Source organism: Crocuta crocuta, unplaced genomic scaffold (genome assembly GCF_008692635.1).
Source record: "Crocuta crocuta isolate KB4526 unplaced genomic scaffold, BGI_CrCroc_1.0 scaffold77, whole genome shotgun sequence".
In the NCBI taxonomy this organism is placed as follows: domain Eukaryota; kingdom Metazoa; phylum Chordata; class Mammalia; order Carnivora; family Hyaenidae; genus Crocuta; species Crocuta crocuta.
Genome location: NW_027532172.1, coordinates 6828156 through 6841113, shown reverse-complemented (window position 1 = coordinate 6841113; position 12958 = coordinate 6828156). Strand labels below are relative to the sequence as shown.

The following is a 12958-nucleotide window of genomic DNA, read 5'->3' as shown; positions in this document are numbered from 1 at the left end:
CCCCTCATTCCAGAGAAGGAGAAAAGAGATAGCCAGGCCATCATTGACACTCTGCGGGACACGTTGGAAGAGCGCAACGCCACTGTGGAATCTCTGCAGAAGGCCTTAGACAAGGCCGAAATGCTATGCTCCACCCTAAAGGTTGGTTCCCAGGTTCTATGGGCATAAGTCGGTTGGGAGACATAGCTTGATCCTGGGCTTACTACTTTAGGCTTAGCTTCTGTTTCTGCTTTTGTCATTATCTTCATTTATGCAGTTGTAATATGAAGGCAAATCCCTTTTTTCCCAGGCCTCCCATATTGTACCCATCCAGCCCATAAGCAAAGGGCCAGATTGGGTGTACTCCTGGATTTTGTACCAGGTAGTTTGAACAGCTGAGGACTTCCCAGTGCTTTGTGGAAGGGCTGCTCAGTCAAGACCTCAGTGAGGCTGGACCTTGTTTCCAAAAGTGGTTTGTACTCCACTGATGAAGCCAGACAGAAGAACCTTCCATTAGCATCTAGTCCTTGGCTGGGCTGCTCTCTGGAGCCAGATCAAACAGCATCCCAGGGAGGAGCAGGGGCCCTTTGAAGTAGGCTGTGCTGAGCTGACCAGGCAGATCAAAGCCTGCAGAGCAAGCAGCTCTAGACCCAGATGAATTTTGTATCAGCCTGGGTTGGTGAGCCACTTGCTCTCTAAGGGGCATGAGGCGATTGATCTGAACCCACAATTGATATGCTGGCCTCGTAGGAAGGAGCAGTCCTTGCTGGATGCCATTTGTAAGGGAAAGGGAGCCATCTTTGTGAATAGACAGGGCCCCAGGGTTTTCGTTGTCACTGTTCCTGCTTGGTGGCTGGGCTGGAATCACATGGCCTGGCCAGTGGGAGGGAAGGAGTGAATCAGTACCTAGCTGCAGAGCAGGATTCTTTGATGACATTCCCAGGTCAGAGATGGAGTGGTTTTGTGCTGAGGACAGGCTGGCCAGCTGCCTCTGTCTCATCTCTTCTACCCTGATAACTGTCCAAGGGTCTAGATGGTGGATAGTGAGGCCTGGATCTGTGTTGCTTCATATTCCTATACAATATGCACCATGAGCCCTTAAGTCATAGGACCTTGGCAGCCCACAATGGGCCTGTAGATGATGGCAGTGGGCTGTGCCTGCGGTAACATATTTCAGGAGGAGGCAAGCAGGGAGGTGAGGAAACAGTTGGGCCTAGGGCCTCATAGCAGAAAAAGCACAAGCCAGAGTGGGGCCCAGGCACCTTCTTCCCTGGGGGCTAGGTACACATGGTTATCAGCATTTTGAAAAGGAGACAGTTCTAGAGTAGAGTTCTCCTAATGACTTTAGCTGTGGTCCCTGGGATCGTCCAAGCAACAGGTTTGTGTGGATGTGTTTGCCCTTCAGAAGCAGATGAAGTACTTGGAGCAGCAGCAGGACGAGACCAAACAAGCACAGGAGGAGGCCCGCCGGCTCAGGAGCAAGATGAAGACCATGGAACGGTGAGCTAGGACCTGGGGACCGCCCTCTGCCCTTGCTCCTATGGCTCCCAAGTGCCACAACTCTCAGGACTACAGGGGGCTTGGGTCACCTCTGTGATTCAAATCTCCATAGGCCACATGGGGCTCAGGCAAGCTGGGTATGGGTATAGGTCTCCTTGCTCGACCTCTCCTTCCCATGGGGGGTGCTTGCCTCACTCCTTCCTGTTCCTGTTGCCTGTGGCCTGATGACCTGGCCGGTGTTTTGCTCCAAAAACCTTTCTCTAGGGATCCCTGACCTTGAGGACCCGTCAGCACCCATTTTTCCCCAGCAGCATCCCTGCAGCTGTGTTCAGCTCTGCTGTGGGGCCTTTCTTTGGGTAGACCCGCCTGCTAGAGCATGCTGGCAGCCCAGGCTGTCACCATAGCAACAGCAGCAAAGGGAAGCAGAGCTGTACTGGGTACCTACCCATCAGCCTCCAGATTTTAAAAGCCGTGGGCTGGGTGTTTTTCAGGATTGAGCTCCTACTCCAGAGCCAGCGGCCCGAGGTGGAGGAGATGATCCGAGACATGGGTGTGGGACAGTCAGCGGTGGAGCAACTGGCCGTGTACTGTGTGTCCCTCAAGAAGTGTGTACTCTGGCCCCTCTGACCCAGCCCAGGAGCTAAGCCATGGCATCCAATCCGTCTGCTGTCCATCTCTTGCACAGCAGGGCAGGCAGAGTTACGGAGCAAGCTCAGGAGCTATGCTGCCTCAGTTTGCACCCTGACCCTACCTCTCACAATGTGGCCAGGAGCCAGTTTCTTAGCCTCTGACCCACAGCTTTCTGAATGGAGATAATAATAACTTGCCACATAGGGTTATTGAGAGAATGAGTGTGAATTAGAAGTGTTACTTCTTTCTATCTTTTTTTTTTAATGTTTTATTTTTTTCTGAGCGAGAGAGACAGCATGAGCAGGGGAGGGTCAGAGAGAAAGAGGGAGACACAGAATCCGGAACAGGCTCCAGGCTCTGAGCTAGCTGTCAGCACAGAGCCCAACGCAGGGCTCCAACCCACGAACTGTGAGATCATGACCTGAGCTGAAGTTGGATGCTTAACCAACTGAGCCACCCAGGCGCCCCTAGAAGTATTATTTCTAAGAGGCTCAGCACCACTCTCTGAGCTCTGTAAGCCCCATCATGATAAATGGAGCCTGTTTCCCACCAGCACTTATTGACTCTGCCTGATTTGCATCAGAAACTTGTTTCAGATTCTCCACTATTGTGGAGGTGAGGTTGGGGGAAAGGGGCAACTTGGCCTATAAACACGGGAGATCCCAGATGTCCCCTGTGAGGGGACAGATGAGGTAGGGGGCCTCTTTGTGAGGCCTTAATGAGGGCAGGGCTTCCTGCACACCCTCTCAAATCACCAGTGCCTGCACGACAGGCAGGGGACAGAACTCCCCAGCTCTCCTTGCAGGATCTTCCATGACACCACCCTATTGTGCTCAGGTGCTGGCCTAGAGGACAGCCCGGGCTTTATGTTTGCTTGGTGCTATGGCCCAGTCTGACCAGCAGGGTGTCCTATTCTGATGTCTCTTTCCCTGGCCCCCTTGTAGAGAGTATGAGAATCTAAAAGAGGCACGGAAGGCCTCAGGGGAGCTGGCTGACAAACTGAAGAAGGACTTATTTTCTTCCAAAAGCAAGGTAACAGTGGGGAGCAGAGGATGAGGGGAGAGGTGGCTTTTTGTCATGCTCATTCCTGTCTCCTGAGCAAAGCCATGGGGCCTGATGGTGCAACGGACTCCATGGGGCTGTTGGGTGATTCACAGAGACTGGTTACCGGGCCTTGCTGGGCTCGGGCTCTGGCTCTGGCTCTGTGGCTTGTCCACCGAGGGTGGCAGGTCACGCAGGCATCGCTCCCAATACGTGCACGCTTACGCTCCCCTATATTCTTCCTGGTTCCTGGGCACCTCACAGGTGGCTGGAGAGCACAGATCCCTAAGGTGACAGTGTCAGAGGCCTGTGTTTGTACTGGGCCCCGAGTAGGAGGAACCTACTTGGAATCTGGTTCAGTCAGCACAGCTGTTTTATTTCTGGGCCCAGTACATCCATGGGCTGTTGGGCATAGAACGAAGCCCTTGTTCCTGGGTAGCTCCAGAGGGACATTGACAGTTTAAAGCCGTGCCCCATAAGGTAAGGGTCTCTGCATGTGTCCTCAGACTCTTCTGGACCCTGGGCTCCTTTGAGCATGCACTGGTGGCAGCAGGTGGGGGCAGAGCCTAGGGCCACCTGTTGGCTTGTCCTTTACTCCCTACACTTTCTTGCAGTTGCAGACAGTCTACTCTGAACTAGAGCAAACAAGGTTGGAACTGAGGTCAGCACAGAAGGACTTACAGAGTGCTGACAAGGAAATCGTGGTAAGTGACATCCCTGGCCAGACGGGAATAAGGAGTATTTCGTGTTTCCTCCAAGAGCCTGGGAATCTGTGTCCCAGTCAGTGGCAGTGGTTCTGGGTTCCCTCTATCCTGCTGGGTCAGAGTGGGTTAGGATACGCACCTTGGCCCTGATTTGGAGCCTGGGCCTCCTTGGTAGGGGACAGACACCTGTCCTGTACCTATGTCCCCAGGGTCACCAGAGGAGAGGCTTCCCCAGAGAGGATTCTGAGGCTGGGTAGTCCTGGCCTCCTGAGCCTGATGTTGGGGGTTCAGGCCTTGGTCTGTTCCCAGCAGGCATGTTGCTCATGTCCTTGGCCGTCTCTCCGGACTTGCTGCTTCAGCCTTCCTTTCACACTCTTCTCTTTCCTTTCCTAAGAGCCTGAAAAAAAAGCTAACGATGCTGCAGGAAACCCTGAACCTGCCACCAGTGGACAGTGAGACTGTAAACCGCCTGGTTTTAGAGAGGTTTGTTGACCTTCTGGGGTGGTACAGGGGTCATAAGCTGGAAGAACTCCCTGGTAAGGGTCTTCACTACTCGTGGCTTTGGTCAGGTGGGTGGTCCATGTGGGCCTGTAGGCTGTGGGCCTCCTGCCCTGGGACATAGCCAAGATTTAGTGGGCTTTGAGGCAAGTTCTGGGCTCTGACAAGAGGCCAGGATAGGCCACAGAGGACCTAGGGATGGGCAGGGAAGGGGAAGGAGCATGCACTGTCTTCAGGAATCCTGTTTATGGAATGCTTACTAAATGCATCTGTCCACCCCAGATTCTGAAACAAACACAAAACCAGTTATTAAAATAATTCCCCTGTGGGCTCAGGAATGTGTGCATTAAAGCTTCCAGCAGAGGGAGCCAGGAGGCAGAGGGATGGGTGTCCCTGCCAGGACTGGCTGCCCATTCCTCCTGGGTATTTCACAGAAGCCAACTGGGTGAGAGCATCAGGGCTGTTCTAGATGCCCAGCTGATGGTCCAGACAGAAAACACGTTAACCCAGTGACCCAGCCTTTTATTTGAGCCACTTTTCAATGTCCTTTGGGAAATCATTATGCTCCTTCCCCGTATCGAATGAGTTGCTGGAGTCTGCCCATCTAACCTGTGGGGTACTTCCTGGTCCTATCCCTTGCCACCACCTCCATGTGAGGATTGTGACCCATCTTCCTGCTCCTCTTGTCTGCCCAGCTAATCAACACCGGGTATCATGTCATTCCTCTCCCACCAAACACTCCTAGACCTCTTTGCACTATGCCAAGGCACTCTGAGAGCCAGACTGGGAGCTATAGTAGATCTTAGGCTTCAGCCAAATAATACTGTCAAACCCAGAAGAATATCCCTTGCCTTCCCATTTCTGGGCCTCTCTGTATATTAGCTCCTGTCCACATTGATGGGTCAGTTGCCCTGCAGAGGCTTCCCTAGCGTCCTCAACAGGATTAAGCGCATCCTCTTCAGCACAGGCAGAACCTATTTAGATGCTGTGTCAGGCACCATGGCGTCACAGAGGTGCTCTAGAGTCCTGCTATGACTATGAGTAGACAGCGAGCCACATCTTAATCTGTGTCCCTCACCACCAACCTCCTTACACGCACCATCTTTTCCCTGTACCATAGCACCTGCACAGAGGAGTGGGTGCCAACAAGCAACAGCAACACTTCTTATTCTCATTGGACCTTTAGTTCCTCAACCTGTCCTTTCTTTCTTACCTTTCTTACCTCAGAGCCTCCCATGTCTCTTTATAGAGCCAGAGCTGCCTGCCCACCTCAGTTTTGGCTGGACTGAGAAGCAGCTGTGGGGGTGTGATGGACACGTGACTGTGAGGTCCAGTGTGTGGCTGATTTTGATGAATTAGCCTCTGTGTCTGAACCTTCCTTCGCACTCCACCCTCAGAGCCCTTTGGCTGTGCCAGCTTGGAAGCCCCAGGTAGCTCAAGAGCCCTGTCAGGAGCTTGATTCTTAGGGAGCTGATAGTCTCAAAGTGGTCAAACATTTAGAACTTAAGCTTCCTCAAGGCAGGGAGTAGAAATCCTTCTGCTAGGATATCACTCAGGGCTGCTATCTACGAGCTCTACGGTGCTCCCTCCACTTCCCATTCCATGGTCCTCAGACTGTTTCCACACACTTGTCCTCTGTGTCCAACATCCACAGTGAGGGATGCCTCCAGACTCCCAGAGACCTGCTTTTGCTTACTTTCATTACCACTACAGGCTGGAGTGAGGCTTAGACTTCTATAACAGGTTCTTACTGAGCGTATGCTGCATATCAGGCCCTCTCGGTCCTCTGGGAGCTTGTGTTCTCGTGGGGTAGACAAGCTGGGGGGTTAGATGGCTAAGCCCCAAAGCCCCCTGGCCACACAGCATGACAGGCTAAATCCCATGGCAAGAAAAGTAGCGCTTGTGCCATTTGTACCTAGAAGTTTTTGTGAGGGGTGAGCCCTGGCTCTCAGGGATGAGGCATGCAGGAGCCGCCAGGGCATCAGCTCGGGCTGGCTGGGGGTTGTCGCTTGGTTGCGGAGAGCAGGGTGTGATGAGGTTTGTTGGCCCTCTGGGGTGGTAGGTAGTGGCAGAATAACAGATACTACAAAAATGTTGTCATGACTGCTCGCGGCTGCTGCTTTATGCTGTAGTTCTCAGTGGGCTGGGAAGCAAAGCAACCAACATGGCGTTGGTTTGAGGTGTGTTTGTACGACCTTTCTTTTCACTTGCAAGCAAGAAAGGGTAGAGTGTCCGGGGACCTGGCCAGGGAAAGGAAGAGATAGTCCAGTTTTCCCACATTGCTTAGCCATCCAAATCAGTGCAGGTAGTTAATTCCCTTTTCTCTGATCTGCATGACCCAGTGGGCTCCTGGCCAGTGACTGATACACTCACAATGGATCCCCCTGTCCTTGAGCAGTGGGCATAGGGCTTTGGGCAGCCCTAAAAAGGTTCCTTCCTAAGGGAAGGAAATAGGGATGTTCTTGGGACTGCCCTGCCATTCCCCCAGAGTTTTCTGACCACAGGAGCTAGGGAGCTCCACCAGGTCTAGATGGGCTAGAAAAATCCTATTGGCTGCAGTTTTCTTTTTTTTCTTTTTCTCTTTTCGTTTGTTTACTTTGAGAGAGAGAGAGGGCAGGAAGGGCAGAGAGAGAAGGGGAGAGAAAGAATCCCATGCAGGCTCCACACTGTCAACACAGAGCCTGATGTGGGGTTCGAACTCATGAACTGTGAGATCATGACCTGAGCCAAAACCAAGAGTCACTTAACTGACTGAGCCACCCAGGCAGTTCTGTATTACTTTTTATTATTTTATTATTATTATTTTCTTTTTTTTAGAGAGAGAGTGCACAAGTTGTGGAGAGGAGCAGAGGGAGAGAGAGACAGAGAGAGACAGAGACAGAGAATCTTAAGCAGTCTCCCTGCTGAGAACGGGGCCCAACACAGGGCTCGATCCCACACCCTGGGATCATGACCTGAGCCAAAATCAAGAGATGGATGTTCAACTGACTGAGCCACACAGGTGCCCTCATCGTACTTTATAAATGCAACATAGGAGCATTTCCCCATGTTACTTAGCTTACTTTCCAGAAAAACTACTGTAATGCCTGTATCATAGTCAGGCTATGAAAATGCCAGTCCCCTAGGGGAGTCATTTTGATCATTTCCAATATTGGGCCATGTGCCATCTACATCAATCTGTGGTCACCTCTCTGGCCCCTTGCACTGCATTCTGAGAAATGAGGCTGTTTGGTCAAAAGGCAGTAACCTTTTGTTTGTACGCTTGGGTTTTGTGTGTGGTTTTGCTTGCTTCCATGTCTTGAAGACTTTCACTGGTCCCACCACTGTGTGAAGCACTAAGCCAAGTGGTTTTTTTCTATAGAGATTCAGGCTTCCTTGCAGGGTGGCCCTGAACCATGTGTGGCCTCCAGACCCTTGGAACCAAGCCATCTCTGATGGTGCAGGGGCTGTTGTCCTTCTGGACTGCCACAGTGGTCTAGAGTAACCAGGCCATCTCTGCCTATAGCCCAGCCCCTATGGATATGCTGAACCTGAAGCTTCGCCGACCAGCCTTTGGTGATGAAATTGACCTCAATGCCACCTTTGATGTGGACACCCCTCCAGCCCAGCCTGCCAGCAGCCAGCGGAGCCGTGCCAAGAATCTCTGCCAAGAGATAGCACAGTAAGTGGTAGTCCCTGGCTCTGTCCACAGCCTGGAGGGAGGATACCAAGAGGTCTCCACAGGCCCTGCGCTAGTTGCTCTGAGTGGCTGATAGGGCAGTAAGGGTCACCTGGGGTTGACTATTACTTTGGCTCTAGCCACCTCTTCTTCCCTTTCCTGCGTACTCACTCTGTGCGAAGCCCTTCTCTTGCTTCTTTCAGTCATCACTATCACCCTTCAAGCAAAAGTGTTGGGATGTGAGTTGGAGAGCACACAAGTGTCCCACTAGGGGTAGGACTGGGTTGATGGTGTTGGGGTATGTGTGTACTCCCCATACCTTGAATGCCTGCCCACCAGAGTCCTGAGTCAGGGACTCTGAAGTTCTTCTTCCATTGTGTGCCTCTCAGGTTCATGCTTGAGGACCATCTCAAATCATGGTGACCAGGGCCCCAGCATCTAAGGGGGTAGCCCACAGGGGCAGGCTTGAGAAACTGTGGGGAGCTATAATGGGATGGGCAGGACCTGTACTGGGGACACAGTGGGACTGGGAATGGGGAGGTTGTCTCCTTGGCCACGCAGACCAAGTATAGTTCATCAGGGAGACAAGAACTACTCCCCTACGTACATGTAGGTATACATTGCTAAGGTGAGGGGGTCAAGGGCTGAGCAGTTCCCTTTTAATCAGAAACCTCAGACATGAGAGAAAGAAATTGAGGTGTTAGGCAATGAAGATGGAAGAGGCCAGGGAGAGAGCAAAAGGGAAAGCCATCTGAGCTTCACCCCTCCCCATCCTCAGGGGTGGAGGCACCCATGCTGTACAGGGCTAGGCCTGGTAGCAGTGGGAAGCAAACCTTGGGCATGTGGGCTGCAGTCAGGGGGCCTGATAGCACCTGCTGCACAGCCTGGCTTCTTCATGTTGTCTCTTCTTTAATTGGAAAGGGTGAAAGTGGATACCTGGGGCCTGCAGGCTGCCAGGTCTTTTAGAGACATTTTTATCATCTTCAGGGCATGCAGGGACTGTGAGGGAGCCCAGGCTGCTTCTACCCTGCATCAGCCTCCCGAGAGCCAAACTTGCGGCAAGCGGAGAATCTTCCCATCATCTCCATGTAGCCTCACCACAGGCTATGGGGACAGGAGTGAAGGGATCCAGAGGTGATAGACCCGATCCTGCTCTTGTCTTCATGGCTGTGAGAAAACACAGGGTCAGCCTTTAGGTCAACCTCCTTCCACCTACCTGGGAAAATACCAGGAGAGGGTGTTCATCTGGTAGTGTCCCCAGGGATTGGATGGAAACACTGTGTCTAGCTCTGGAGCTGTGAGTGAAAGGCCAGGACTTGGAGCTGTGATCCATTCTGCCCCTGACTATGCCTGCACAGATTACCTAGGTAGATGGCCTAGTCCTGTGTTGTGAGAGTACTTTATGGACTATCTACTGAAGGTATTATGGAGATGGTGGCCCCTCTCTGGGCAGATAGGGCTAAGTCTGAGCTCATGAGGTGCCTTCTGCCTATATCAGGACATGACTGGCTTTCCCCTGTGGTTGGTGAATCAGTTGGGCCTCCAGCCACACATAGAGCCCAGGACATAGTGAGACACCTAAGGCTGTGAGGAGGATTGGAATTGGCTTGGCCCCAAGTGCGAGCCACAAAATAAAAAATGGGCCAACTTCCCCTTCCTCCTCCACTCTGGCAGCTGTAACAAACAGCTGTTCATAGACCTGCACTCGGGGTGGCACTCGCCAAGGTCCCTTGCCCAGGATACAGCCATTGCAGCAGCAGTGCCACATGGTGGCTACCCAAGGGCCATGTGCTGAGCCTGGCTTGCCCGGCCTTGTGTCTTGCTCACCTGCCTCTTGTCTTTGTGTCTCACTCTCACAGCTCTCCTGTTCAGGACATCCCTAAGAAGGTGCCCAAAGGCCCCAAGCAGGTAAGGCTTCCCTGAAGAGGTCAGGCAGTCCTCATCCAACCCTTGCCAGGACTGAGTGTGAAGCTGGACTTCTGACAGGGCAGGGTGTTGCCAGAGGCCTCTCACTCCTGGCCTGGGACTAAGACATTATGAAGCCACCCTGGGAACTCCACTCACTCTCCTACCTGCCTCCTGGTGAAGCATCAGAGATCCTGGTCCTGCTCCACCACCCCTACCCGCCCCTTTGCTGCCATCTCTCTCATCAAGTCTGGCTTTGGGGTCTCCCCCCAGGAGTCCCAGCTCTCTCTGGGCGGCCAGCACTTTGTGGGAGAGCCAGATGAGGAGCTGGCTAGTGCCTTTCCCGTCTTCATCCGGAACGCTGTCCTGGGCCAGAAACAGCCCAAGAGGGCCACAGCAGAGCCCCGTCACAGCACAGATGCCGTGAGTATGGCTTCCCACAACTGGCAAGTGCCAGCCCTCGGCAAGGGGGAGGGGAGGGGGCCAGCTCCCCACCTTTTTAACCTGGCCCACTCACGTCTTCCTTCTGCTTTAGGTAAGGACTGGCTTCGATGGGCTTGGAGGTCGGACAAAATTCATCCAACCTGTATCCTTGTTCTGTGGCATTGGGCTGAGCAGAGCTACCCATACCATCCCTCAGCTGTACCTTCAAACCCCAGGCTGGCAGTGGCTGCAGCCTAAGGTGTGCAGAGTCAGACCTCACTCAGTATAGCAGAGCTGCCCACCTCCCACTCTGAGCCTTTGCCGCCCTGCATTCCAGTCTCTTCTTTAGGCTTCTTCCTTGACATTTTCTTCAGACTGACACAACTATGATCCGCCCACTGCCTGTTAAGCCCAGGCCCAAGGCTAAGCAGAGAGTCAGGGTGAGGACACCGCTCCCTCCCTCCCAGGCCAAGATGGATGCCTTCTTTTGGTAGTGAGAACAGTGAGTCTGCTCAGTGCCCAGATATATGCCAGTCACATAGGCCAGGACTGCCTCCGCAGGAGGTTTTGGGGGCATAGCCCCTCTTCCGACCGGAGGATGGAACCAGCCCTGAGGGTGAGGGGAGACAAAAAGATGGGGGTAGGGGTGAGGCCCAGGGACTGTGCTTTTCCAAACTTACCTTGCCCACCCCCACCATACTGGGTCTACCGTACTGGGCCTACGTGTGACTGCTGATGTGAGACCAGCAGGACCTGCTCTTTGTTAAAGGTTCTTGTTCATGGCCAGATGTAGCTGGGCTGCTTCTGGTTCTCCAGATTAGGGTCTTTTTTGCTGACTGTATGGACCAAAGTGCTTGAGGCTTCTCAGGCAATTTCAGCCTGCCCAAACTTCTGCCAGCTTCTGACTTGCTGCTAGGCATGGCCAGAGCCAAGCAGGGTCAGGAATGAGGGGGTGGCAATGGGGAGAGGATTGGGGGGAAGACTTCTATGTAAAATAAAAATGATAGAACCCTGTCTTTCTGGCTCTGGGAGTGTAAATTTGCACCCAACACTTTAAAAAAGCATTTTGCATAATTTTCTAAAGTGGGACCTTGACCTCGACTCAGACTGAGAAATACTATCCTTATGCATGTGCCCCCTCATAGGACACAGGGACACTCTAGCAAGAATGCTATCACTGCAGTTCTGTCCACAGCCTCTAACCTGGGCACAACCCAAATGCCATAGACAGGAAAGCAAATGGGTAAACAGGTATAGCCATACAGGGAACTCCCAGCAAGCAAGACAAATAATCAGTGACCTTTGGGTCTTAACTTCAAGAGCACTTTCTCCTAAAAGTCTTCCTTTCTTGACCTGCAGCTTGGGTGAGGCCTCCTGAACTTCCCCTCTCCCACTGCTGCATGGGAGTTCGTCTGTCTCTGCAGGGCCCAGCATGGGGCTGGCACAGGGAATGAGGGTGAGTACCCTCATGCTTCAGGCTGAGCATGCCCAGCTGCCCCCAGTATATCTGGAGGAACGAGCCTCATGGGGAGGAAGTAATGCTCTTGGTTATGGGATCTGGACCCCTTTGCTGCTGCCTTGAACTAAGGAGGTCTGGTGACGGGAAGTGCAGCATCAAGTTAAGGGTGAAGTCAGGCTGGCCAGTTGCCCTCCTTACCAGCTGAGTGATCTTGGGCAAATTACCCAGCCTTTCTGTGTCCAGTTTCTTTAAAGTAGGGACAATAACTAAATTCCCAGTTGTGGGAACCTAATGAGTCAGCATTACAGGTTAGGAACTTATGACCCCTAAGGGAAATAAGTCAGACACAAAAGACAAATATTGTATGATTCCACTTAAATGAGGTATCTAGAATAGACAAATTCATAGAGACAAAGTAGAATATAATAGAAGTTAACAGGAGAAAATGGAGTTGTTGCTTAATGGTTATAGAGTTTTTGTCTGAGGTGATTTGTTTTCTCTCGACATAAATTCTTCCCCCTGTTTAAAAAATTTCAGTATAGTTAATATACAATGTTATGTTAGTTTCAAGTGTACAATATAGTGATTCAACACTTCTATACATTACTCAGTGCTCACCACGATAAGGGTACTCCTGATTCCCTTCATTTATCTCCCCCATCCCCCTCTGCCTGGGGTGATTTTAAAGTTTTAGAAATTTTGGGGTGCCTGGGTGGCTCAGTCGGTTAAGCCTCCAACTTCAGCTCAGGTCATGAATTTGCAGTCCATGGGTTCAAGCCCTGCATCAGGCTCTGTGCTAACAGCTCAGAGCCTGGAGCCTGCTTCGGGTTCTGTGTCTCCCTCTCTCTCTGCCCCTTCCCTGCTCATGCTCTGTCTTTCTCTGTCTCTCAAAAATAAATAAACGTTAAAAAAATAAAAATAAAGTTTTAGAAATTTTAAAGTTTTTGGGGCGCCTGGGTGGCTCAGTCGGTTAAGCCTCCAACTTTGGCTCAGGTCATTATCTCGCAGTTTGTGGGTTCAAGCCCTGTGTCAGGCTCTCTGCTGATAGCTAGCTCAGAGCCTGGAGGCTGTCTTCGGATTCTGTGTCTTCTCTTTCTTTCCCTCTCCTGCTCATGCTGTCTCTCTCTCTCTCAAAAATAAATAAAACATTAAAAAAAATTT

The 12958-nt window shown here is 52.0% G+C and overlaps 1 protein-coding gene across 1 annotated transcript in view; it reads left to right on the top strand.

The window, feature by feature from the left end:
* Positions 1-11317, top strand: part of LOC144242249 (E3 ubiquitin-protein ligase TRAIP-like) — a 22408-nt gene extending 11091 nt beyond the window's left edge. Inside the window, exons 5-15 of the mRNA XM_077777079.1 lie at positions 14-141; positions 1385-1479; positions 1971-2084; positions 3054-3141; positions 3765-3854; positions 4249-4337; positions 7858-8013; positions 9870-9918; positions 10189-10338; positions 10451-10501; positions 10713-11317. Of these exons, the coding sequence (XP_077633205.1) occupies positions 14-141; positions 1385-1479; positions 1971-2084; positions 3054-3141; positions 3765-3854; positions 4249-4337; positions 7858-8013; positions 9870-9918; positions 10189-10338; positions 10451-10501; positions 10713-10832 (1130 nt within the window). The 3' untranslated portion in view covers positions 10833-11317. The remainder of the gene's footprint in view (positions 1-13; positions 142-1384; positions 1480-1970; positions 2085-3053; positions 3142-3764; positions 3855-4248; positions 4338-7857; positions 8014-9869; positions 9919-10188; positions 10339-10450; positions 10502-10712) is intronic.
* Positions 11318-12958: the final 1641 nt, after the last annotated feature.